Source organism: Scleropages formosus, chromosome 7, assembly GCF_900964775.1.
Source record: "Scleropages formosus chromosome 7, fSclFor1.1, whole genome shotgun sequence".
Lineage (NCBI taxonomy): Eukaryota > Metazoa > Chordata > Actinopteri > Osteoglossiformes > Osteoglossidae > Scleropages > Scleropages formosus.
The window spans coordinates 31,477,104-31,504,948 of NC_041812.1; the positions used below are offsets into that span (position 1 = coordinate 31,477,104).

At 44.3% G+C, this 27,845-nt stretch overlaps 1 protein-coding gene across 4 annotated transcripts; it reads right to left on the minus strand.

The window, feature by feature from the left end:
• Positions 1-2,381: 2,381 nt before the first annotated feature.
• Positions 2,382-27,523, minus strand: atp8b4 (ATPase phospholipid transporting 8B4). Of its 4 annotated transcripts, none has more exons than XM_018765139.2 (30): positions 27,386-27,523; positions 26,650-26,793; positions 25,230-25,296; positions 21,008-21,105; positions 20,238-20,296; positions 18,797-18,910; positions 18,349-18,447; positions 17,887-17,948; positions 16,831-16,903; positions 16,478-16,548; positions 16,011-16,093; positions 15,709-15,867; positions 15,242-15,330; positions 14,752-14,951; positions 14,308-14,516; positions 14,100-14,143; positions 13,193-13,358; positions 12,468-12,656; positions 11,016-11,131; positions 10,169-10,333; positions 9,958-10,069; positions 9,718-9,823; positions 8,804-8,951; positions 8,104-8,287; positions 7,502-7,725; positions 6,630-6,713; positions 5,977-6,222; positions 5,509-5,647; positions 4,884-5,014; positions 2,382-4,419 (listed from the first exon to the last, which is right to left on the minus strand). In XM_018765139.2, exons 4-30 carry the CDS (start codon positions 21,081-21,083, stop codon positions 4,063-4,065), a joined length of 3,705 nt encoding a protein of 1,234 aa, XP_018620655.1. In that variant the 5' UTR covers positions 21,084-21,105; positions 25,230-25,296; positions 26,650-26,793; positions 27,386-27,523; the 3' UTR covers positions 2,382-4,062. The 4 variants fall into 4 exon arrangements, with proteins under 4 accessions (XP_018620655.1, XP_018620654.1, XP_018620656.1 ...); XM_018765138.2 differs by having other exon boundaries at positions 25,230-25,299; XM_018765140.2 differs by having other exon boundaries at positions 25,230-25,323.
• Between the last annotated feature and the right edge of the window lie 322 nt (positions 27,524-27,845).

The window sequence follows — 27,845 nt, forward strand, 5'->3', positions numbered from 1 at the left end:
ATTAAAGATTCGAGCGGAAAGATTGTAGAAGACAGGGGATAAGACAAGGGGATAAGACAATTCCTCGGGGCGGCCGATGATAAAAGCGTAAAACAGTACAGTGAATCAAGGGGACTGTTCCGAACCTTAAAAATATGAACAAAGATTTTTCACGCTATCCACAAGAAACGTTACAGATGGAAGAAAACAAAACTTTTCAGAGAAAAGCCTCTAAACCTCTGGGAGGTCAGAGAGGGAGTGCACGCATGTCTGACACTGTTAATTACGCTTAAAGAAAGCAACACAACTGTTACACAACGGATAAAGTTTTAGGGCCTATAGCATTCTTTAAAAAATTATACAGTGCATGTATGATCATTTTTTTACAGTAGCACCATCCCATATGCCACATTGTACTTTACTGTATTTACTGCAAACTGTGTGTGCCGTACTATGCACAGTACCAAATATAGCCTGTACATTTGGAATGTTGTACAGCACACAAAAATGAGAGGCTTAAAGTATGATGGTTAGGTGAACATGTTTTTTAAACCTGACATGAAACAATGCACCTGTTCAACATTAACCCAACATCTGGATTTCGAGAACATTAATACGTGTTGCCATCAATAAGCCGTATGCCTATTCAGTCCATTTTTGTAAAGTCTGGAGAGGCCAGGAGTGGTCAGGAATGACCTTCTATGTTACAACCTTTAGGTAATATTTTGCTTGAGCTCTTTTCACGAGAACAGAATTATCTTAAGTTCCTTTCATGCGAGCTTTCGTGCCACTGTGTTCTCAGGAGGGTGAATTTCAGCTGAGGAGTGTATAGGGAGCACAGTGAGCATGCATGGGCCATTGTGTACCTGCACAGTTAAAAGACAAAAGTGGTAAAGACATAGTGAGGTAGCACCGAAGTAAAGAGAACAGAGTGTTTCCCTCAGTTCTTCCTCCGGCTGCTGTTAGCTGTGTGCGCATGCCTTTTGTTTGTTTGTTATCCATGCCACCGGCTTCTCCGGCGCTTCTCTTTAACTTCAGAGCTTGCATGAAGTGAGTGGTTTGGTTGTCCATCTCAGCCGTTTGAAGTGTCTTCATTACGGCCAGACATTTTTTTCCAGGAAGAACTGCTTTGATCAGTGGCGACTGGCTAATGAAAATTATACATTCAGCAAGAAGTGTAAATCAGTAAACTGAGTGAATTTTGAATATAGTGAATAAAGACGAGGCTCTGAGACAAGGCCTGTTCCTTCCAGCTCTTCTATGACCGTAGCGCTCAGGAGCATCAGTAGTATGAAAAGGACGCTGCAACATGCTCTCGGTGTTAAGTCAGTGCTTCTCGACGGGACGGTGTGGTAACACATTGTAACGACCCGCATTACCAAGAGTTTGGACGGGAAAACGGGTCTCTTGTAAATAGATGGATTGTGGGTAAGATGCGAATGAAGTGTTCAACCACTGGGGGGCTTCCATGGAATATCAGGGGGCAATTGTGTTTGCCAGCAAGAAAGAGAGATAGCCTGGAGGGTGGGGGTGCTAAGCAGGCTGGGAAGGCTGGCTTGAGGTAAAGGTCCTTGTGGAAAAAGGGTCCTTGGTTCGAAAGAATTATTTCCTTTGTGTGCCGGTGTTCTAATAAACCTTTTTAATGAATGCTGCCTGTGCGTCTTTTTTTGTGCCGTCCGAACCCAGAGCACAGCATGCTACAATATTTATTAGCCCTTTTTGCTGTTGCAGGAGTGCACAGGATGAAGTCTGGATGCACTCTGCAATGGTTTACTGTCTGTCGTACACTAAGTGACCGCACACTTTTGGATTCTCTACACACTCAGTGCTGCTGCTCAGCGTTGCTAACAACAAGAGCAAAGAAACAGAACAAGAGCCTTGCGGTCCTCACAGACCTGGGGTTCGGCGCAAATGTCCTGATGTTCTGCTCTCAGTGTTCTCCAATTTTATTACTTTTTAATGCATTTGCACGCAGGGAGCTGAAATTCTGCCACGTGAACACTTTCTCACCAGAGCCGACCTGGGATTCGTGCTGCTGTGGAACTTAAGACATCAAAATGTCTACATATTAAAATGTTTGCATGAAAAGCAGACCCGGCAAATTATTTACCCATATGCAAACACAGTTCCTCATCAACAATATATGATAACTTCCACAAAAAGTGTTTGAGCAGAAACATGTCGCCCTCTAGTAGTCAAATATGCCTGTAAGAATACAGCGGTGTGGTTCCGATGAACAGCTATTTTACACTGAAAGTTGTCTCACAGATAAAGATTATTCCACCTTTGAAAGTACATTTATACAGACATTTGGCTTGTAAATAAACAGACAGACACACACAGTCATACACAAACGCACACAAAGATCCAATCGCCAAGAGAGGATGCAAGATTGTGAGAAAAGGGAAAAGACAGGATATTTGCTCCAGTAAAGAAATATTGTTGATATTTTGCCATTTAAAAATGCATGCATACTGTATAGATACAATAAATGATCTGTTCGCAAAGAAACAATATTTATAGCGCACACTTTGCAAATACTGTACACTTGCTGTTGTGCTTCAACATGTTACATGTAAAAGTCCACCATGTGATCATCTCCAGAAGATTTTATTTCATTCTTAAGGCTTGACTATGAATGCGAAAATATTATACTGGCTGTACCTAAAAAATATGGACGGTATGAATTATGTGGAGATACCAAGCATACTGTGTGACAAAAACCTTGGATGACACTATCCTTATTAAAGACACAAGAAGGAGTTGTTTGACATTCGTCTGTGTGGTGAGGTCGGTAGTACAACGCAGGCCGGGCATGCTGGCTCTGACAGGGGCCTGTTTCAGAAAGCCGTTGCTCTAATATTTCTACACTTTTCCCATTCGGAGACAAACAAAAAAGGCACATTTCCCTCCATTGAGGAAAGAATGGGTCCACATGCCAGCTGTTATTGCGAGCTGTTAATTTATACAACGGTTCACATTTCGCATCTGTAACATCGTCTGAGATGTTATTCATATTTCAAAATAACTGAATTTGCAATGTCACAATATACAGAGAATGTGCAATCACATACAGTATGCAATGAAAATGGCAACAAATTTGAACTGATTGTGTGAGGTGTGAGGAAATAACCAAAATCCATGTCAATAAGGTTCACTGGTAGGGATTAAAAAGTTAAACATAGCCTGACAGTATGTGACGTGTTCCTTAGCATAAATCATTATTTGCATGTGCACATGAATGTGTGTAATATCTTCTGTAACATTAAACCGACCACTGTAGTAAAGCAGGAGAGGCAAATGGTGCGGGCGGAGACAGACGGTAGTTTCTCTGTGTTTGTACCATTCAGTCACTGCCAGGGACGGTCAGCAGGGGACGATACTGCTCTTGCTACGCGCTTGTTCCGTATGTGCTGTGTCGGTGCTGCAATCTCCTGCAATGTGGGGGGTGATGCTGTGGTCTGTTGTGCTGACTGCAATGTTGCAACTCTGTACTGTCTCACCCTGTGGGCACCAGGTGTCTGTTCTTCTCCAAGTGTCTCAGCTGCTCTGCTGAGCGCTGTGTCTGCACACCTAATTTACAGTTCACTGACCCATCAGCGTGAAAACAGAAAAAAAAAACCAGGTCTCAAAGTACCCTACAGACTAAATGAAACAGCTAAAAAATTCTGTCATTAAAAAAAAAAATAAAAAGAAAAGTAACTAAAACAACACCAACTAGTGGCCTTTGGATGAGGCAGTCAAGGATCAGTGCAGTGCAATGAGCATTCAGTTAGTCGGTTCACTGTGCTTACAATACCAGTTTTGTTACAGTAATACCTGTGTTGTTTGTGCCTTTTCCCTTTATTACTTTACCGCGTTATCTGTGCACTGCTTCGTCTGTGCCATTCTCCCTTATAACTGTGTTTTCTGTGCCTTTTCTCTGTATTCATTCACTGCGTTGTTTTTGCCCTTTTCATTACTTTACTGTGTAATCTGTGCCTTTTTACCTTATTTTACCGTGTCATCTGTGCCTTTCTACTTTGTTACTTTACTGTCACTGCGCCTTTCTGCCCTTTTTTACTTTACTGTGTTTGCCATCTGTCAGTCTGTGTGCTGGTCACCCGGGATGCCCTCGGTGTGCCATCTCTCCGTGCTGTTGTCAGGGCGACACTTGGGGCTGCTGCCTGTTGTCAAACCTCTCTTCTTCAGGAGGTTCTCTATCCAGCTGCTGCTGCTGTGCATCTTCCAGGTGTGTGGGCCTGGGTCAGAGGTGGAGCCAAGTCCAGATTCAGGGGCGGGGCCAGTGAATCTCATGTTCCTGCCTGAGGTGATCAGCTCTCCGTAGCCCTCCTGATGGGCAAAAGCATAGGCGGAACGGCGGGAGCTAGTCCTGCGCACGCGCCTCAAGCCCTGCTCGTGTGGATGCTGCCTCCTGCTGGCCAGCTGCCAGCGGCGCACCTAGGGAATCAGATGCAAGGCAACTGTGAAACCAGTAGGAAGTGGTTAAAAACACTCAGATGTGACGATGTACTGACAACTGGCTGCAATATACACACACACACTTTCAGAACCGCTTGTCCCATACGGGGTCACGGGGAACCGGAGCCTACCCGGTAACACAGGGCGTAAGGCCAGAGGGGGAGGGAACACACCCAGGACGGGACGCCAGTCCGTCGCAAGGCACCCCAAGCGGGACTCGAACCCCAGACCCACCGGAAAGCAGGACCGTGGTCCAACCCACTGGCTGCAATATACGTTATGTAAAATATAAAATGCATGGAACATTAGTCATTATCCTCTATTAATGTACAAGACAGTCTCAGTGTAACTGTCTCCCTGACAATGTCAAGTTTTAATTAACATGAAAGGCTTCATCATCCATTTGGACACGCCTCACAGACCCCTGAGGTGACACACTTCACCTTGTCAGTCTGCGTGGGGTAGAGGTCTGCCCTCAAGAAGCGGACGACCAGCACTGGCGCGACACACACCACTGTGGTGAGCAGGATCACCAGCCATACGACTGGCTGGGACAGCGAGCTTCGGGCTGTACCTGCAAGGCCACGAAAGTCATTCCGTTGAAAAGGAGTTTGCATTTTCCCCGACTAAATTAATACCACAATCCAGGGTTACAAACTTCATCCACATACACACAAACAGATTGGCCAGGTGGTAGCACAGTAGTTACAACTACTTACTTCAGATTTGAAGGTCTCAGGTTTGAATCTCACCTAGTGCTGCAGTGACTTTTAACAAGGTACTTACGCCACATTGCTACAGTTAAAATGACCCAGCCATATAAATGGGTAAATAATAGCGAGTTGTTCTGGAGACAAGCACCTGCTAAATGAGTAAGTGTGAACTCTATATGCCTTGCTAAGCTTGTCTAGTCATCAGTGCTATTGCGCAATCGCTGTTTCACGTGGCTGATACACAAATCCAGTCTGACAGCTGTTTCACACAAAGCCCATCATTACATTAACACTTAACCATTTATAATGCCATCAATGAGGTCAAAGACATCTTGCAATATTAATGCAGACTCACCAATAAAAGGGAACTGACTGGGGAATATACCAAAGATGCCATTGCTGTGCATAGCGAACAGTATCGAGAAGTAGACAGCCAGGCTGCCCCAGATATAGAAGTGATTGATGGCTGTCCAGTAGTTTGTGTCGAGTCCAATCTGAAAGCAAATCAAAATAACAAACTTAACGCAAATTCAAAAGCTTTAACTCCTCTTGCGACTCCAGTGACGCATTTGTCCTGACGGCTGAAGCAGAAGCCAAGCCAAGTCGTGACATTTGTAGAGCCTGGTTGCGTGTGCATTGCATGGCTGAGAGGGGGAAGCTGGCCAAACCAAGGTAAGTTGACATTTTGATTTACACACTTAAGGCACATTATATTGGCAAACTGAAAAAACTATGTTATTACAACAGATTAATGAAGAAAAGTTACGGCAAACATTGCCCTTGCTCACTAACACAGGTGGAGGTGGAGGCTGGAGAGTCGCACCTGAACACTTGCTACAATCACCAGTGATGTAGCTATGGTGACCGCAAAAGACTGCTGGTCGGTGACATTGGCGCCATCATCCCTAACGCCATGGTAGAGTGCCCCATAGGGAATGAAAAATAGTGTAAAGGAGGTGTAGGCCCCCTGGAGAGAGCAGAGGAAGAACTGGCGCTTGTTGAACAACAGGTTCAACTGCCCGGGTTCATACAGCTTGGGGAATCGAATGCTGTTCTTCTCATTCACGTCCTTAATGGAAAGGAAAGAGTCAACAATACCACGCATTCACATTTTTTTCCAGACGTAATTCTCTTTGTGCAATTTTGCATAACTGTGCATAATTTGCACAATGATGTGCATAAGTGCATAATTTGGAGCAGTGCAAATTTTTCTACAAGACATGGGTTTCAAAATTGGCACCCCTAAAGAATATTTGCAAATAAAAGCAAACAAACTGGTGTCCTTGAAATAATGTTCTTAATTGTTCTCCATTTCCAATTTGTTATTTGCAATCAGTTCTGGAGTTGACTGTACTTCCCTTCAAATGATCACTGAATTAATGATGTAAACAAGGACAAAAGATACATGACAGAACCACCGGCGCACCACACACATAGCGAGCTGAGTCCAGAATAATAACAATAATAATGCCTTACCTGGTCAAAGAGCCCCATAGCGAGGACAGGCAGAGAGGTGTAGACTATATTGAAGAGGGTAATAAACCACTGGTCATATACTGTCTGCAGAGAGAATTGCCATAAATTATCCATTACTACTCTGTTAGTTTATTTCTTTAACCTTGTGTAATGTCTGTAGTTTCTGCTCTTCTCTTTCATGAGTCGATGTGAACACACAACCTCAAATTACTTGTACATGCAAAAGTACACACACACACACACACACACACACACACACACACACACACAACACACACACACAAAGTACTTGGCCATTAAAGTTCTGTCTTATTATAATGTGTTTTATTACACCGGTGAGGGCCATTTGTCGCTTCTTTTTCATGTACTTTTTCCCAGCAAATGTAAATGCTATATCCTCTATACCAGTCTCTGCTACTTCTGTTCTCCGAGATGTGCGTCACTTTGGAGAAAAGCGTCTGCTAAACAAATAATGTAAATGTAATGTAAATGCGGTACCCTTGATCCAGATGTTTAGCCTGAATTGTTCCAGTAAGAACACTCAAGTACGTGGGTCAAATCTAGTAAATCTCAATGTATAAAATCAGTTAAACCTTTATTATTATTATTACTATTATTATTATTATTATTATTATTATTGTTGCGTTAAGGATGTAATTCTTGTTTTGTACTTGAAAAAAAACACATTTTACAGTCAACTAAACTTTTAATGAAATTACACTGCGACTGTAGTACTATGGAAGTTGCAAAAAATAATTAGTTTAACAAGTTCACTGGCAGTGAACAAGTTAATTTATTCGTAAAATGACATTTACTGAAAAATTGTACAGAATTTTCTAGTCAGCTGAATCACACCACTCATCCTGTCTCACCTGGGCAGAGAAGCCACAAAAGAAGCCAAACCAGAAGTGGACCAGTGTGAAGGCAAAGTTCTTGTAAAAGAAGTAGCACAGGAAGTTGCACATGCGGAAGTAGGACCAGCGGCCGTGCACCAGTAGGAGGCGCTGCAGGTGGCGGAACTGAGCGAAGGAGTAGTCTGAGGCCAGCACTGCCTGCATGCCCTCCTGCCCGCTAATGCCCACACCAATGTGCGCCGCTGTAGGAGGAGTGGACGTAGTAGAAGAGACAATAAGCAGCTACACAAGAAAATAACAAATGCCAATAATATTTCAGTGGGATATAAACAGTTTCAATAAGCTATAGACACTAACAGGAAATAAAGCATAAAAATCACTGCATGTTATGACACATCTCAGGCTGTGGCTGTGATAGTTAGACTGAGCAACTTCTTCATTTCCTTACAATGGAGTGTCCAGATGGATAAGCCTGGGCAGAGGACCACAGGCTGGTGATAGAATCCTACACAAACAACACATCTGCTCCTCGCTGCCATGTTCCAACATCCGCTCAGCAACTAGCAGTCAGGGAACGAAGAGACACTGCACAGAGGATGTCTGCTGTGCTGCAGGCTTACTCTTAATCATGCTGACGTCATTGGCACCATCTCCGATGGCCAATGTGACGGCTCTCCTGCGCCTCTTCACCAGTTCCACCACCTGGGCCTTCTGGAGAGGCGTGACCCGACAGCAGATGACTGTTCTGCACAGACAGGCTGTGTCCAGGAGCAGCCCCTCCAAGTCTGCTTCCAGGGCATGTGCCTGTAAGGACAGGACCACACAGCAGTCAGGACCAGACGGCAGGCAGTTCGGATCCTCCTCCTTCCCCTGTTCCAACAACTATGAGTATTACTGTCCCCCTGCAAAAATGAATCTTGGGGACATCATAGCCTCTCTGAGAAGCTGACAATGCACTGACACCTAACTCTGTAACAAACCCTCCTTAACAGTGTCTCCTACAGTGCAGTCAGAATCATATTAAATAGCAGCCCAAATGTACCCCATTCTAACAGTGTAAAATGCACTACATAGAGGTGCACTGGAGTCACTTTGGAGAAAAGCGTCTGCTAAATAAATAAATGTAATGTAAGTGTAAACTAAGTACATGATGAAGGTCCTCCCATGCCAGTTCTGAGAGCACTGAAACACTGTCCCTGGGGAAGACAGCAAGACCATGAGCTGTGATAATGAGACCACACACACACACACACACACAGATTTACACATCCAAGTGTAGCAGTGCCCAAGGACATATGAAGTTGGTCTATTGCACATTACCAAACTGTGCCCATTTATGACCAAAGCATATTCCACGCTGATGGCTTCTTCAAATACAGAGTCGAGCTTTGCGTCTGACTTTTCCGTATCTGCACAGTCGCTGACTGAGGGCTCCCGGTTTGACCCAAGAATTTGCTCCTTGGCACTTCTGAAACAGAATGAAAACACGGAGCTCAGCACATCCGCGCACTTTGTCATCTGCTCAGCCTTTTACGTTTAAGACCCAATCATTATAAGCAATAATGTTGTCTGTTCACTAGATTTGTCTGCGTTCAATTATTTAAAACCAGTGGATTCCGCTGATGCGGTAGATACCTGTTTTTAACAGAGGCACCTCAAAGAGCCATTAACAACAATGGAGCCCCAGCGCCATGCTGCCAAACACTGAAACCCTTTCACACACTGAGAACAGGCCCAAGTAACTTGGTGACATAAGTACGCAGAACATGTTAAAATTACAACCTTTAGCTGATGTAGGTGAAAAAACATTAGACAGTCATTTTTATTGGAATTTGACCTTAAGAGAGTAGCTGTAGCTAAGTGTAAGCAAAGTTTAACTTTTTTTTTTAAGCATTTTCATGTTTGCAGTTGAACACCTCATTGAGATCTGCTCTGTCCCATCTTAGGACCTCAAGCATTACTTCATTACGGGAGAGAGAAAACCGGGACAACAAGCCTCTGCGGTACGGCAGGCATGCAGGTGAAATCCAGAGGTTTCTTTCAACGGCATTACCCACTGAAAAATAACAGAGTCCATGATGGGGGGGGTTTGAGGCTGATACAGTATATTACTGTGGTGAAGACAACTTGACCCCTGTAACTGCTATGCTGTAGAAAAATGAGGGATGATGAATTGTGACTAAAGGTTCAGAGATGGTGGGGTAATCGGTGGCCTCAGTCCAAACCAGGCTTACTTCAGCTGCTGCTGCACCTCCAGAACGCTGTGACCCGAGATGACAAACACCTCGTTCATGTCGTCCCGCAGCATGTTGCAGGAGTAGGCGATGTTGATGGCCGTCTCTGTATGGCACAAACATGACAGACACAAGTTCCACTCACATGTCTTCTTACGTGAGAGTTAAGGTCCCACTGTGGGGGCCTGGGGGCCAGTCAGTGTCAACTCTGTGTGTGTCTGTGTACGGAGGGTTACCTACCCATCTTGTCTCCCGTCAGGACCCAGATCTTAATACTGGCCAGAGTCAGACAGGCGATGGTTTCGGCCACTCCCTGCTCCAGTTTGTCCTCTATAGCTGTGGCCCCTAACAGCTGTATGGGGCACGGGCAGCATGGAGAGAAAAGGACAGTCTGACATCTGTCAGGAATTCTCTAGCTGCTAAATGCATGCATCACAGCCTGATTTCTCACCGTCATCTCCCGCTCCATCTCCTCATACAGTGAAGCCAAGAGGTCCTCCCTTTTTTCCACTAAACTACAGGCTTCCCGGAGCCTCTGCATCCATCCCTGAAAGAAGTCCTCATCCAGGTCCCTGTAGGCCAATGCCAGCGTCCGCAGCCCTTCCCCGGCAAACTCCTGACACCGCCAAGAAGACATAACCATTATTTGCGCAGTAAAAATGCTAATGTATTCCTAATTTAAAAATCACAAATTGATCCATAACATCCGTCCACATTACAATTACCAGACATTACGTGATATACCCACTTCTTTAATAAGTAGGGTGTGATTTGTGTAAAACACCCAAAAGTTCCCTAGACAGCACTGAAAGCATCATTTGCAGTGTTATTAAACTCTGACTTGTGAAAGACATGATGGATTACCCACTTATACATAAATGCACACATCAGGGGCCACAGTGTATTCCAATTGGGATTTACGAGTGCTAACAGTTTTCGAACCCTTCATACACTTGCATGCGCTCTGAGGGTCAAGAACCTGGACAGTCTGGCATTGTCAGCGGTGATGCATGAAGGACAGAAACAAGAGTGCGTCATTTTAAGGACTTGCACTCCTTGCACGTGCACTTTTTCAGAAATCAACGCATTCAATGTTTAGACGTATAAAATAATGTATATCGTGTTTTTTTTAAGTATTTATATTTTTTTAAATATGAGGTAACAAGCATTTATAATAATTTCCTTTCTCTTGCATGACTGTCACCTTTAACCATGGCTTTTGGGTGACTGTCACTGGTGCTTGGGCTCTCATATCCGCAGCAGATAGCAGAGAACGGCAAGGTGCAAAGGGCACGTACGTTGAGGTGTTCTGAGGTGGTGCAGAGCAGTTCCTCGCTGGCAGGCTCCAGTCTGTCAAAGAGGATGGTGTCCGCACCCTTGCAGTAGAGTCTGGCCCGGCCCTGAGGGTTTCTCACTGATTCACAGAGGAGACAGAACATTTTTCAGTGTTGTTTGTCTAATATTCCCAGAGCCCTTGGACATCCATGTGCACTCATAAACCCATAAACACATAAAGGTGCAGTCATCATTTATTTATACTGCATCACTTCTTTCTTCAGCAAATTTTATCATAAGCATTTTGCATGACTTTGCCTTTTTTCTTGTTTTCAGCAAATTGGTCTACAGTTGCATTTCACCCTGAGGAGGCTGCAGACCTGGTCATAGCCATACGAACCCGACAAAGCAGGGTGTACACTCCCCTGCTACAGTTTCTGCCAAGTCAGCAGCCTTCCATATACCCTACAAGTCACATGGCACAGGACAAGGGTGTGGGCAGCTGGCAATCTGTGGGAAACATCACTGCATTTCCCTGCCAAGGGGCTCTGGCACAAATGAACAAAACTCCTCAACAGGGAATGATGCCAGTACTCTTCCACAGGTATAGAGCTTCTTACATTGAGCAGGTGATCTGTCTGATTCTACATTTACATTTATTCATTTAACTGATGCTTTTTTCCAAAGTGACTTACAGTGTTAATCTGCCTACAATTATTTACTCATTTATGCGGCACGGTAATTTTTTTTACTTGAGCAATTTAGGGTAAGTCCCTAGGAAACTACAGCCAGACATGGGATTTGAACCTGCAACCTTTGCAGCCCTAGGCTGAATCTCTGGTCTAAACCACAGAAAGACTGAAGAAGACTTGAACTGCTTACTGTCCGAGCCATATGGGGAGCTAAATACTGTTCTTTTTCCTTGGTACATTGGTTTGGTTCATATGGTGGAAAGTAACAAACTAACTGTATGTGAGAATCATGCGTCTGCATCCAAGCCTCTTCCTGTTGATGTAATGCACTCTGTATTTTTCTGCGAGATGTACATCACTTTGAAGAAAAGCATCTGCTCAATGAATAAACGTAAATGTAACTGTAATGACGGCGAACCTGCCATTTTAGTAACCTGGATGAAACTGAATTAATTTAAACTGTCTTTTAAAATATCAAAGAGTAGCTTCATATGGAAATCCACAATACACCAGACACCCTGGCATTTGTCACCACAAAATTCAGGATTCTGTTATTTCCATCACTCGTAAGATAAAGGCATGAAAGTCTTTCATCATTCACCAATACAGAATATCACACTGCAAGCAAAAGTGTGTCTAGAAGTGAAACTGGACATTGTGTTTAAACCCAACCCAAGAAAATGTGGATTAAAATCCTAAAGCTGTTTGACAAGGAGACTCTCTCTCAATGCAAGGTGTTTCATTTCCATGTTCGTGTACAGAAAGCAGAGCGATCCAACTGACCGATGACGCTCATTCTCTTGCGCACATTATTGAAGTCCAAGATGGCGAGGAGCTGGTAGGTGACAGCCTTTCCCAGCTCATACACCGTGATGGTCTCTGGGGTTCGGGCTCGGAACACAAAGCCGAAGTTCCGCGCAGCTGTCACCAGTGCTCCCTCATCCGGGGACTGCGCTTGGTACACAAGCTCCCCTGGGGTGACAGGACCACACGGGGGTCAAGCTGGAGTGAAATACACTCTGATTCCTGACATCACGTTGCTCACTATAATCACAGCCAACTTGTTCAACAGAAAAAAACATACATAAGACCACTGCCAACATAGCTGTGATACAGACTTTATTTATTTATATCCTTCCGACCACCTGACAGGGTGAGAAATGCAAGAGGCTGAAGGACGATAACTGCTTGACAGCCTCTCCATTCTGGCTGATTTTGCTCGTGAATGAATGAGTGGGAAGTTCTGACTGAAGTTCAACTCTGCATTGCGACAAAGTAAATCATGTTAAGAGCCAGACTGTGTCCTTGACAGGATGAAATCGCATCCCAGCTTTGACATTCAAACACCACGGTCACAGGTATGCAGGACAGAGAGACACACATTTACTGGCACCTGGAGGACTCTGGCTTTTTTAAAATCTCTGCGCTTGGTGCTTCATGTTCTTTCTGGCTACCATGACCCCTGTGGTGTGGACATGGGCTGAGTGGTGCGGCCCGCTCTCTCTCACCTTCCATCTTCTCCTCAGGCATGACAGTGTGGCAGAGCGCCAGCAGCCGAAAGAACTCCCGTACCGCCGTCTCGTCCAGCTTCATGGCCTCCAACAGACTGTGGTCATGGAAACGGAACCTTCTGTCTCTCAGTGGGTTGAATGAGAAATCCACACATGGGGTTTTCTACAGCCCAGACACACAAACACATAAAATATCCTCAGCAGCAGGTAGCACAGTGGTTCAGGAAATGGACTTCTGATCATAAGTTACTGCAACTGTACCCCCAAGAAGGAGTTTTAGTACACATTGTGACATGTAAATGGGAAAACTGCAAGTCCCACTTGACAAAACGATTGGAAAAACTAAAAAAGCCTACTGAAATGTTTCAGAATCAGAGTTGGAACCTTAGGTATTAGTCTTCTGGGTGCGTCTGCAGAATCTCTGGATTTCACAACCGGTGTAACTCAGTCACCTGGTATAACTTTGCCCATACTGATAAAAGCTATATAATTTATCTTTAAAATCATGGGAATGGAAATGAACAGCATATAACTCACAAAAAAAATGAACTGCTTCTCCGGAAAGCCCACATTTCTTCCTCTTAAAATCACTCCCACATATTCCTCTTGTAAACTTAAACTGCCAGATTAATTAATAATGAATTTCAGGGGAACATGCCTTTGGCGCAAGACACCAAAACACAGCAGCGCTGAGCAGTGGCAAAGGAACTAGACCTAGAAAAACAGGTTATCAGCTGTGCTCCAAAGACTAAGCTGCAGGAGAACATTCTCTGAAAGATGCTTAACCCAAAAAAACCTACTAAATATCCAGCAGTATTAATGAGTGTGGTGTTGGGAGGGAAACAGTAACAACCGCATGACATCAGCTGTAATTCTGCATGCACCCTTAAAACCCAACTCCTACCTCAGTGATTTCCAGTTTATGGCCAAACTCATCATAAACCTCACCTTAAGGAACAGAAGAGATAGAACCCTAATTAGTGAAAATCCACAGCTTGCTGCAGCGTGCAATAACATTGTTTCCCCGAGAACTGGCCACTGGAGAGGGTATGCATGCTTTAATGTTCCTTTGCTGTTCAGCAGCTGTCGAGTCTGCTGCCACTGCCTCATACCGTAGATCTTTCCATTGATGGAGCACTTGCTGAAGACCATGATGTTCTGTGTGAGGGTGCCGGTCTTGTCGGAGAAGATGTACTCCACCTGGCCCAGCTCTTCATTAAGCGTGGTGGTGCGGGCCTCTGCTGGCGTGTCTCTCTGAGCTTGGTACATCCTCCGGTCCCAGTTGATGAAGTAGCTGTGGCCCAACCGGATCACTTCCACGCTGCCAACCCAGCATCAAGAAAAGGAGCATGAGGGCGCCATAGGGTAACAGGACATCATGGGAAAGAACACAACACAGCCGAACACAGCGTGATACAACATGACACTGGAAAACAGAACAGGGAGCTACGGGAACGTAGGGCACAACATCAGAAGAAGGGGGGAGATGTGAACTGCATTTCAGGATAGTTCAGTGTGTCATGTCACAGACCGTGTTTTCCCAGAGCCCTTTTTACCTGACATAAAGTGAGATGGGGACGACCGTGTTGAGGATAATTATGTATGACCAGAAGGTCAGGAATCCAGAGAAGAAGGCGTCACTCAGAACCTCATCCCACGGCAGGTATAGTTTCCGAAAGTTTCCACCCACGCTTTTTTCCCAGACGGAGTTGCCGATCGCCAGAATAATGCCCATGCACATCAGGAAGCCAAAGATCTGAGCGCAAAATTGAGAAAAATGCTTTAGCTTTTGTCTCTGAAACATCACTAATCACTTGTCCAGACAAAGCAGACTTTCAGGCGGTTTTATATTGCCTTACTGCATTTACTAATGTATTTAGGAATTCCATTTCAATATCAAAAATTTCAATAGAAAATAAAAAAGTCATCTGTAATAAAATCCTTATGACCTACAGCACTGTAAGCATCTTACTTTTTGATGATGCTGCTTTTCTTCATCCGCCTTATTGTGAGAACAGGAGCAGGACAACAACCAAGCCAACTCACCCAGAGGACCAAGGTGTTCATCAGCCTGTCGATGCTTGTTCTTTTGAATGTTGTTCTCCCACAGTTCTGCATTAGCTTTGTCTCAAGACCTGGTAGTGACCAGAAAAACAGTGCAGTACGGGAAACACTGGAACAGCTTCTTTATGAGAGTCGAGTGAAGATGAACAACCAACATAACTTAAATATTCTGAGAACTTTGCAACATCCTTAAATCTCATTTGCTTAAGACGTTCAGCTGAACGATATATAGCAAAGTGACATAGAGATCTGACGCTGCATTTGTAAGTGATGTTCTGGATTCCCAAGGGCTTTCCAGCTGAGTGATGATAAAAGGACAGTGCCAATGAATGAAACCTGTATGTTTGCATTGACACAGCACCTCCAGAAAAAAAAAGAGTGGAGGGAACAGTCGAGTCAGTGATGAGCAATCGGAACTCTTGTCCCACCACACTGAGGAGACCACTAACCTGCGAAGATGACCATGCCAAAGCACCACTCTGTGTTGCGCAGCACGCAGCCTCTCAGCAGCAGTTTTCCATTGTCCAGAGGGAACTTGCCATCCTTCCACAGCAGAGTGCCAGTGAAACGGTCCAGTTTGTTGTTGGGCGGCTCACAGACCACCTCACCTGTGAATGGGCGGAAACAAAGACTTAGACAGTGGTCACAGTCAGGCCTTCCCAGTGATGGAGGCACATTAATGAATAGCGAAGAAGCGTTAAGAAAGAAATTCCTGAACCGAAATTCCTTGCAGATTGATAAAACGATCTACCGTCAAACTCAGCCAACTTGTGAATGTCGGCTCCCAGCTCCGATGTCACAGTTAAAGCCTGGCGAACCTTCAGGTTGGTTTCCCTTTCCAGAAAAGTCCGAATGCAAGAATCAGATTCAAGATTAGATCAGATCCTTAGAAATCAGTTATACAGAGAACATCAACACTTTTTATCAAGGTAGTTATTAATCCTCCAGTCCAAAGGTCTAGCAGTGAAATGACAATAAATACTGAGAAGTAAGAAAAAGCTTCTTTTTGACTGATGTTCATACTGTACTTTATTCCAACACATTTACTGCTGCCAAACATCAAAAATAAAGAGCCTTAATGTTTTCTGGCTTTCTGTCTTTATGTCATGAAAGAATTCAGTAGGTCTACACCGTATTACTGTGATGGCAGTTTTTTTTTTACAAAAAAGTTCAATGAAAGTCAGCACTTTGGTTCCTCCTCCCTATCAGTTTTCATACCCATCAAGTTCTGCCGTCTCCACGTAGCTCAGTCCGTAAGGCTCGCTGCTGGAAAGCAGCAGAAGGTCAGCCTGTGGAAGACCGAACACCAGAACTGCTATGATTCCCTGCGACCAGAAGCATTCACAGTGACTGATTATCTGAACCCCCTCCATGTCCTCTGGCAAGCACCCTCAGAGGGCAATGAGATATTAGAAAGGAAGCCCGAGTTTCCATGGAAACCTTGCTCTAAATCAATAAAATGTAAAGAACAGTAAACAACCTAGGCCGCTTTGTGTACAAATATTTTCTAAGCTATTAAACAGGCAGCATGTCCCTCCATGACTGAATGTGCAACATCCACTATTACTCACCGCAACAAACTGATTGTTCTCCAGCTTGATGATGTCTCCCACGCGAACGTTCATCCACTGCTCGCTCTGGAGCCTGAGATGGAGTGTGACCACGTCAGCAGCAGTGACCAAAACATGCAACGCCTACTTTTTAGACGGCCTTTCAACATCCATTCCACCCACAAGAGCACAACTCCACATTCAGCATCTCTCCTCAAGAAAGCACATCTTGTGAAAGCCTCTGAAGATACGGAGACAGTATGTGCCTTAGATCAAAGGACAGACCCATTTCCAGTACATTTGCCGATAAAAGTTGCAAAGTGGTCTACATCATTCTTTCAAAATACATTACTTTGGCGAACTTTGTATGTCTGCTGTTCCCTCTCATGATGACAATTTTACAATTTTTACTTTAAAGGTACAGGAAGTTTTTGTCCTGGAGGGTGAGCACATGCAGGGAGGTGCATTGGGTTCTTACAGCTTCCTATATCTGTGTGGATCAAATTCAATACTCTGATCACGGCATACAAAAGCATAAATGGAACTGCTTCCAGATATCTACATGACGTGATCATCTACTACACCCAAACCCAATCGCTATGCTCCTCCACCTCTACCGGCTTGGTGGTCCCACACCCAAAAGGTCCAAAAGCAAAATCACAAAGGTTTTCGGTTCTGGCTCCGATGTCATGGAACGACCTCCTCCTCTCCCTCAGAACTGCTGAATCTCTCTACATTTCAGAAGGGTCTTAAAACTCACGTCTTCTGGACTCATTTCTCCTATGATCTCTTAAGTTTATTTAATGTGTAAATGTTTATACTCTAGAACTTCAGAGATCATATCTGTTGAATAATGGATAAACTTTCACGCAGCTACTCATGTGATGAACATTGCTCCATATGGTGGAAAGTAACAAACTAACTGTACTTAAGAATAATGCATCTGCATCTAAGTGTCTCTTTCTGCAAATGTAATGTACACGTTGTATTTTCTATGAGATGTGCGTCGCTTAGAGAAAAGCGTCTGCTAAATGAATAAATGTAAACGTAAATGTAGGTGCATCACCACGTGCATACCTGCCGCTGAGGAGCACCTGAGACTGGCGGGAGTTGACCTGCTGGTCGCTTTTATGGCGGAACTGCAAACCCCAAGTCAAAGAAATTAGAAACTGAAAACATTTCAAAATTAAAAATGATTCTTTATTAAATTAAAGCTTGACAAAATACAGCATCGGTTACATTCAACCCCCATTTCCATTATTCAGGGACTGTACAATTCTTTCTCAGTTTTCTAGTAAATGCTCATCTTTGTTAGAACTAAACTTGCTCAGGCCTAACAAAACCATACCTGGATGCACAGTACCACAGTACCTGGAAGCACATTTAGCAATTACGGGAGTAAAACTGTGAAACATCTGCAGGACAGATAATGGTTTTTGTCTATGAGCAACCAAGAAATTTTATCTGACAATAAAGCCAAGTGACAGGCAAGACCAATGCCACTTTGGGCCCTAAACCCAGTGCTTTTGCTATACTCACGTAGTCATCAGTAGCATCCTTCACAGCCGTGATGGTCAGCACAAGGGCCAGAGGCACAATGGTAGTGAACCAGGAGAGAGACGACACCTGAGGGATGAGCTGTCCACACAAGCAGGATAAGATACCTACGATTAGACTGACAACAGGTCTGAGACAGATACCCCCAGGAAGTTCCAGCTGTCCACCTGCCTCTACAATCTTCATAGGCATCTACTAGGACAAATACAGCCCTCGGAAGAAAAAAAATTCTGGTGATACAGCCACTGTGTTTGAATCAAAGGTAGTTACCAAGGTTTTTTGCAGATATGTTTATTGACAACCTGAAAACACTTGAATCCCAGCAGTAATTTCAGGACTCCCAGAGAGACCATGGCTAACTGCCACACTGCAGCAATCAGACAACCAGAAAAAGCAAGGAGATGTTCGAGAACATGTCAAAGTGACTCACCTGCAAAATGAGCAGAAATAAGAAGTAAGCATTGGCCACCCGCTGGAACTGTTCAAAGAGGTTAATGGGCAGGAAGGTGAAGATGTTGTACTTTGAGGTTTTGATGTGATTGTCCTGAAACAAGCAAAACAATAAGGAACTATCATGATACAAGTGGAACTGCAGGTAAATACAATCTTCTGTTAATAAGAAGCAGGGCTGGAGTTTCTATACTAAAAGGTGAGATTTTGGTGTTTGTAAAGAAAATGTGCAAAAAAAGGGTAAGCGCCAACTGAACAGCATTGATTGTCATGATGCACTTTAAACTATTCTAATGCTAAACCAGATGACTGATGGAGAAGCTGATGAATGAAACTTTCTTTGGAGATGCCTCGAAATTCTGCAATTATCTTCTGAGAGTAATTTTGAAGTGTCAATTGTCTTACATTTCAGCCTCCCGGTCTTTTTTTAAAATCCTTTTTCCTTGATTTTCTCCCTTTGCAGGGAAATTTTGTAGAGTTTTGGCCCAGTGTGTGTTGCCCTAATGGATAATCTGGCACTGCAAGCATTATAGGTCTTCTATGAAACAAACTGTATTGGGGAACAAATTAAACTTTGAAAATGGTGTTCCGGGTCCTCCTTGGCTAACCTGACACCAGGATGAAGCAGTTACAGCATTCCTGACGATTTCAAACAGCATTTTTGCAATGGATCACAGTAGGACTAAAGCCAGCAGCAGTAGGTCACGTGGCTCATTATTGAGTCAAAGGCAAAGTGAACCTTCATAAACTTTATGCGAAACCTAAAATCTCTGCAACCATATTAGACTTAATGATGTCTGTTTGCTCAGTTTTCATGAGCTGGCATTGAACTAACGGCTCACAATCAAATGAGAATCTCATCCTAATTGCCCACCTACGAATCTGATAAATGGGCTCTCCTGGGACTTCAAAAGAGAAAAAATAACTGTCTAATTTTAATTTCCTAAATCAACACTGTTTTGATTGCCACTGTATTTCAAAACTTGGACACAAGCACTTTCACAGCAATCCAATCAGCTGCACGGGCCTTTCAGGTACCCGTGCAGCAGTGATGCAATTATATTACCATAGAAACACCACTGAAAATCCAGAATAGCTTTGTACACAGTGTTTAAAGCAGCAAACTATTTCTATAAAGACTTATATAACATGCAATGCATGACCGTCTCTCAGACAGGCATTGAAATGATGTATGAGTCCAGGTGGAAATAAACTGTCCACAGCTCTCCTCGAGACAGTATTTTGGCAGTAATGAATACTCTTAAAGGAGAGAGGTCATTCATCAAAGCCATCAAGACCAGGAGCTATTTTCATCTGCATGAGCCCTGGAGATGAATGGATGGAGAAACTGAGAGACAGATAGGTGGATAGATGAATAGGTGGACAGCTGGATAGACGGAGACGCACTTAGGGGGACTCACCGCGTACAGAAACCTGTCATTGTATTCACGGTTGTTTGCTTTCACATGGCGTTCCTCCTCTGGAAGACAAAGAGATGGTACACAAGTCACTATATACAGCTGAGACACATCAGCAGGTGGAAGAGAGGCACCTCCTACACTGAGTTGGAGCAATGTGCAGATACTGAGGGAATCTCCCCCAGAATTTCCCATAAAAGCCCCCCATCATATCAGATATGCTGCAGCACTGCTGTAATGAGGAGGCTGGCGACCGCTGACTTTGAGTCATCTGGGAAGTTTCCTGGAGACTCTGGTAAGAAGCCAGGCACTGTGGACAGTGAACTAGGGCTCTGAAAAGCTGTGGAGCTGCTGACGTCCACATGTAGGGTGTCGCACACACTCAGTTCCGTTCTTAATAACCTGGGCGCAAAGCAAACCTTTACGCAGAACGATAACTCGCTTATTCATATAATCGCATCCATCACACACACAAACACACATAAACAGACGCAGACACACGCACAACAGAGGATTAGCATTTTGAAAGACAGCAGCCAACACTCTACTGGATTCCATCGTTCCATCCTTGACAACTAACACTACAGCACTAATTCACCAGCCTCCAAACTTAGCACTGGACATGCTAACCGCACAGATACACATATACACTTGCCCCAAATCCCAGCTTCCTCTATACATCCCTTCAAAATATCAACACACAAAGAAAATCCCACACCTAACCCCTCAACCCACACAAACACTGCATCCCTGACTCACTCCGCCAGTCTTACCATGCCCTGCATCTTTCCTGCGAGGGATCCAACCCCCTCTCCATGGCAGCAGCCTCCACAGCCACTTCTCGGCCATCCCTGCCACTGGCACAGGCACCCTGAAGGAGGTGAGTTATAAGTGGTCAGTGCACCAGGCATGGCAGCAACTTGAATAAGAGCCTTTCCCATCTCTGTCTCACACACACAGACAACAATATGTGCGTGCATCCTCACACATACCATACATACACACAGAAATGTGCAAACACACACGCAGACACTAAAAACTGCTATGTGGAGATGGCATGTGACCAGCCTTACCTCTCTACAGGTCCTCAGTGACCCTAAGAGGATAAGCTGAGCTGAAACATTTAAGATCGACACCGAGATCCTTTAAGCCTGACAAATTCGAAGCCTGCTTCCAAGAAGACCCATTACCAGCCTCATCCACGTCAACCGATACTGATCAATTTTTCTCAAACATTTTAACTAGAATAATAGAACAGCTGTGGCTTTCTTTGCTCATGGATCAGGACTTTAGCACCATTTCTTCACTGCGTGCCAGAATCTCAGCCTCAAGCCTCAAGTTGTTGCAGTTTGCTTGCTGTTGGCGTTTAATTTTCTATCTATGACTGAAAATGATTAACACTCTGAATCACAGCCACCAGACTGCTAGCTTTTGAAATGACTGCTGCCAATCCGTCTGTTGTTCAAATCAAAGTCGTCTGCCTCCTGGTGTCTGTCTCTCTTCCATCAGCCCCCAGTGGTCCTGCTCATCTGTCAACCAGCACCGCTGACCACATGGATAGAGGGAAAGCTGGGAATGAGGAAATTTCCATCATGAGCACTGAAGAACCACCAGTACCGCCCCGATGTCTTCACTTCGGCTGTTGAAGAAAATCATTTGCCTTCTGTGCTCCTCTGTCAGAGCTGGAGCACTGCCTTGGTCAGATCTGCACTGGCTTGATGAGCAATGAGACAGCTGTGTGCTCCTACCCAAACACTAAAATTACACTAAATTGACATAGGCATTGTGGTGCATGGATCACCTCCAGTAGCACCAGTTCCAGATGTGGACTTGCTGTGGTGCTCTTACAAGGACAACCCATCTGAGCAGTGTAACAAAAAATGATACTGCATTAAACATGTAAAGTTGCATGTTATGTAAGACATTTTTGATTAAATCATGCAGAATGCAAAAAAAACCATAAAATAATAAACTCCAGCAGAGCATTCTTATTCTGCAAGTGCCCATGAGGAAAACTCTCCATTTGGGCAACTACATCATTAATCTGACATTTGCTGATACAAGATGTGATAAGATCACTTAGTCTTCTTCCAAAGGGCCTACAAGAGAATCTCTTTCTGGGGCTGGAACTTGCAAACAACTGGTAACATTTACACTTTCACAACATAAGCCATTATGCTGCTTACTGCCTAGATAGAGACAGACAGATAGAGACAGTAGGAAACAAGCTTATCTACTGCATAGAATTTAAAAATGTGATAAACATGGAATGTATGAATCCCACAGGCAAAACAAGGGCAGGCCTTCAGTTCAAATTTCAAGATGATTAAAAACATAATTAGAAATAAACAAACAGTGGATATCTAACATAGTTCCTATTCATCAAACAAACAACAATGACAGGCACATTTTGCTGGATATTTTAAGCAGACGCACTCAACAGACAGCACGTCTGGGGAGATAAGAGTGGATCCGGTAACCACTGCGTGGTCCTGTCTACCGTCGCTTTCGCATGCGATGCAGGATCCTGGAAGGAATGGAATAAACTACAGATAAAGTGGAATGACACACTAATCTGAGCCCTGCAGCGGTCAGAAGGGAAACTGAAGGTTTTCTTTGGATTTGCTTCCTCCGCAACTCAGAGATCCAAATAATTTTGCTTTGGTGTTTTCATGACTTCAATATACAGTATATGCAAAATATCAGTTATTAGTACTTTACTTATAGACGGTATCCTAGGCAACAGCAGGAGACAGCAAAAGCAGTTCAGAAAGAAACCCACGTCTAGTTTGTAATACACTATACAATTATGATCAGGTAACACTATGTGCTGCACAGAATTATCTGAATACTGTACATGTAAATTAGCTCATCTCAGTCTTTTCATACACAAATGCTTGTATAGTGTTTACTACTGAAAATGTTGATGCTAGATGATACACACACACACACACACACACATTTTCAGAACCGCTTGTCCCATACGGGGTCGCGGGGAACCGGAGCCTACCCGGTAACACAGGGTGTAAGGCCGGAGGGGGAGGGGACACACCCAGGACGGGACGCCAGTCCGTCGCAAGGCACCCCAAGCGGGACTCGAACCCCAGACCCACCGGAAAGCAGGACCGTGGTCCAACCCACTGCACCACCGCACCCCCTCTAGATGATACCATGTACCCAATTAACACTGAAAGCCAAAGAGAAATGGCCTTGGAACATTTTTTGTTTTTTTTTAACATTAGCAACCCCATAATCTTTCCATGCACCGATCCTGTTTCCAATCTGCGCCACATTCAGAGGGATGGATAACAAAGGTACTTTCAAACACCTCAGCTGCAAGAAGCAAGGAGGACAAGCCAGTCCTGGTCGATAGTTGCTGGTTGATATGACGCCTCCACACGGAGCTGCACCAGCGAACACAGTAACACACGGGGGAAGTCGGGTCTGCTGGTGCCAGGCCTTTGTGCTTCTCCACAGGGGGAGGAAGGCGAGAGATAGGGACACTTTGTAGCTGAAGCATGAATAAATGGAGAAGAGCACGCCATAGTATGAAAAGCTACAAAAGTGTCATTCGTTGGTAGATGGTGAAAAACACACACACACCCACACATGAGCACACATAGGGAAACAGGTTCACACTGACTTGGCACATACATCAACAGAGTCTGACGTCTCTAACACCTAAACTATGCATACTGTCAATCAGAACACTTATTATGGCCCGCACTCGTATAACACAAATATGTAGACACACCAGCCTGCTCTTTAAAATCTGTCTGTGCGTGTAAAGGGAACACATGCACACAGTAAACTCTGCATCACAGAAACATCTAAGCACAGACGCAGACACACAAGCCTAATGAAACTGACAGCCAGTCAGCCCTCCCCTTTATCTCAGCACGGCAGCACCCTGCACGGTGGAAGGCAAGCCATTCATTCAGTAAAACAAGGTGCTCAAATTCTCCTTTCCGTTTACGCTTGATATATGCGATAGCGCCGGTCTTTTAAGTGTCTATTTTTGAGAGCAGGGTGAAAAGCAGTAAGAACAAGGCCCCATTCTGGAGAACAGCAATTGCATGCAGGTTTCTAAGCAACAAGACTTCCTTAGATTGCTGCTCTTGGGAAGCCACTGTGAAATTTTGACACAAGAGAATGACATTACAATAACGGTCTGCATCTGAGGTTGCTGTGGCCTGTCAATGATTCATATTGTTCAAAAAATGCCAGCTTTTGATTGATCATGTGAATGTAGATGTAGAACTAAAAGAGACCATTGCCATGTTGTTCCCATATCTGAATTGATGGACAGACAAAAGCCTCATCTGATCATTAACAAAAAGAACAATTATAAATTGCCTGTTTTTTATGCAAAGGAACAGCAGAGGTTTCAAAACAGAGTCAAGGGCGCAGGAGTCTGCTGGTTTTCATGTTGATCCAGACCTGATTAAGACGTCACTTGAAAGGAAAAATAACAGATCTGATGTTTTTTTTCTCTCCAAATTTTAATGAAGTCAGCTCTAGGACACAACAAAAAACCTGCAAACCCTGCAGCCCTGGCTGTGCAGGGTCCCCAATCACCTCCTCTGTATAAAAGGAAGAGATGTGCAGCACAGTGGCACAGGGAGACTCACAGCACCTGGTGGTGTGAGAGGATGTGGGTTCAATCCCTGCTCAGTCTGTGTGAAGTTTGTATGCCCTCCTCATGTCAGCATGGGTTTCCTCCAGGTGCTCTGGTTTCCTCCCACAGTCCAAAGACATGCTGTTCCGGTTCACCCGTAGTGTGTGAGTGACAGAAAGAGTGTGTTTCACTGATGAATGGATGAGTGACCCATTGTAAGTAGTGTATCTAGCAGTGTAAGTCACCTTGGTGAATAAGGTGTGTGGGCTGATAACACTACATAGAGTTCAACGGAAGTCGCTTTGGAGAAAAGCATCTGCTAAATAAATAAATGTAAAAAAACAGGTCAGTAAAACTGCACCAGTAAGACCACTCACCAGTATCACTGTCCCTTATACCAAAAGTCATAGCACTGGGGGACTTCTAGCGTGTCCAGGGACAGGCCTGCTGAAACAAAACAAAATACAACACCTACAATAATGAAAAAATACATAAAGAAACAACACATCTGGGATGGTTTTGCTTGTTTTGTCTGCACCAGTTAAACAGCACAATGGAGGCATTCCGAGAACACATTTCTTATTTACTTATCAAGACCATCTGGACTGTACTTACAGCAACAAAGAAATTTTTAGTTTGACTACTCAGGATGCTTATGTGATCCTAGAGAAATAATTTAAAAATGAAAATACCCAAAGGTTTAAGAAAATAAATATTTCAACACCTCATAAAGCATTTGGTTCATTGATTATTGCATGCTGGGATATTCCTCACTTTTATAAAAGTGTGCAGTATCAGTCAATAGTCTGAATAGACCTGCATGAAAGCAGACTTCCCTAGGCCAGAATTTGTTCTTGTTTGTTCAGTTGTTCTTGTACACCGATGAGTCAAAATATTACATATCTGGGCCGAAACACAAGAGTATTGGTAAAACACTGAGAGGGAAAGCGCATGAGTTGTGCCTGTGGGTTTCCAGCTGTCCAGCATGGAGGCAGCAGTGTCATGGTCTGGGGTGCTTTGCTGGTCACCGAGTTGGTCATTTTTAACAAGCCCATGACAAACTCAACTAGCATGGCTATCGGCTATCAGAGCATACTTCAGAGCCATACCATTCCATCAGGATTATGGCTAAATAGACAGTCCTTCATTCTTTGGCAAGATAATAACCCAAAAGACCCCTGAAAGTTGTGAGACAACTGACGAAGAAGGAAAGTGAAGGACCATTCATATGACTCAGACATAGCATTTCACTCCATCTTTTACAGAACACACAAGTTGTTTCTAATATGGGTCCATGCCATTTTTGATATGCAAACTACGCCCACGCATCAGGATAAACAAAAGCATGGCAACCTAGACCTCCCTAATTAACCCCTGAGGACCTGGGGGCACGTTTCCTCCACCAGGGAATTCTGCCTGGCTCACTCAAGTCAGAAAGCGGTAAACAGCTCCAGAAAAAATGTACTGCCTGCCTGCTCAAAGTTGTATTTTTCCTTTTCCAACAGTGAAAGGCTGAACAGCACAGAGTTGCAGAAAACATTGCAATCAGGGCATTCGTAAACTAAACAATGCACGTCTGCCAGTACCACAGTTTCCTGGCCAGTTTCTGGGAGAACGATTGCTGGTCTTTGCAAAATGGCCAGTTCCTATTATCACAGAAACATGTGTTACACGACTCAGTCCTGTAGAGTTAAGGCATCTACGCGAAGCCAGGGCGGAAAGGAATCTGGAGCAGTTCCAGACTCCACGGACTTTACATCTAGTAAGCATGACTTTGTTCAGCGTAACTCCGCTTACCTCAGTGACTCAACTCCTGGAAAGGTATTTTATCGAAGGATCTCATCTGCCCACACAGCCAAGGGGGAAAGAGGGTGAGGATGCATCTTGTTCGGTGAGTTAAAACACCTTAGGGGTCCTCAATGAATCCATGTCGCAACACATCTGAAAGAGAGAAATAAATGATCCATTCTCAGTCAAAAAAAAAAGGACTCAGAACTTTAGAGGACAAATGAAAAGGAGCAGGCTACATCATAGCCTTGTTTACTATGTTTACTATGCCTCAATACATATGGGAAACAGCCCGGTTATTTCATAGCAACCCGATTCCAAAGAACATGATGAATTTACAGCATCTTCCAGATGATCTGGTCTCAGGCTGTGTGTGCAGAGCCGTTATACTGAGACACACAGAGAGGAGTAACAGCGAATTGCTTATGAGGAGCGGATCTTATTACTCTCATTTTTTCAAAGTATGCGTGTGAAGATGTACGCGACGAACGAAGCTGAAGAACGAGCAACCGGAAAACAATGAGCCGGTGTGTGTGTGTGTGTGTGTGTGTGATAAAGAAGGCAGTGAGTCCAGGCTGCTCTGAGTCTGTGACGACCACCGACATGCGGAGAAATGACGGCGATGAACGCAAAGCCCGCTCTGAGGCGGCGCGCTCCTCACCTCGCGCACACGGCTGTACATCACAGGTTTATCCATTGAAATAAAAAACAAAAATCAAAAATGTCAGAAAAATCTTTCACTTACCAACAGCACGACGCCTTCACGAAGGAACTGTGATTTTAAGTACAGCACGAAGACCGCAGTCGCCGGAGGAGGCGGACGAAGCAGAGAGAGACCCCCGCGCTCGCGCCGTCCGCGCGCCGTCCCTCCCCTCCGTCCGAACACGGCGTCGCAATGAAAGCGCGGGATCCTGAGCATCCTCGCGCAGGAGAGCGCGCACCCACCGCCGGGACACTTCGCTCACGCAGCGAAGAGCGCGCGTACAAAAAACAGGAATGTGCGTTACAAGAGACTCACCCTGATGGATACAGTAGGAATCAATTCAATACCCTGTTCTAATGAATGGACGAATTATTGAAAGGGCGCCTTGTACAAATCTATCAACTATTATAATAATAATAATAATAATAATAATAAGAAGAAGAAGAAGAAGAATTGGCAGGACAGCGGTTGTAGACGTTGGTTGGTTGGCAGATACATAATT

Excerpts from the sequence above, each read along its gene's own strand:
- atp8b4 (XM_018765139.2), bottom strand. The coding sequence starts at position 21,083 with ATGGCCGAGAAGTGGCTGTGGAGGCTGCTGCCATGGAGAGGGGGTTGG. Across the intron at positions 11,132-12,467 it reads CAAGAGAATGAGCGTCATCG|TGAGAAACCCTCAGGGCCGG; the intron begins GTCAGTTGGATC and ends TCTGTGAATCAG. Across the intron at positions 6,223-6,629 it reads CTATGGGGCTCTTTGACCAG|GACGTGAATGAGAAGAACAG; the intron begins GTAAGGCATTAT and ends CTTTCCATTAAG.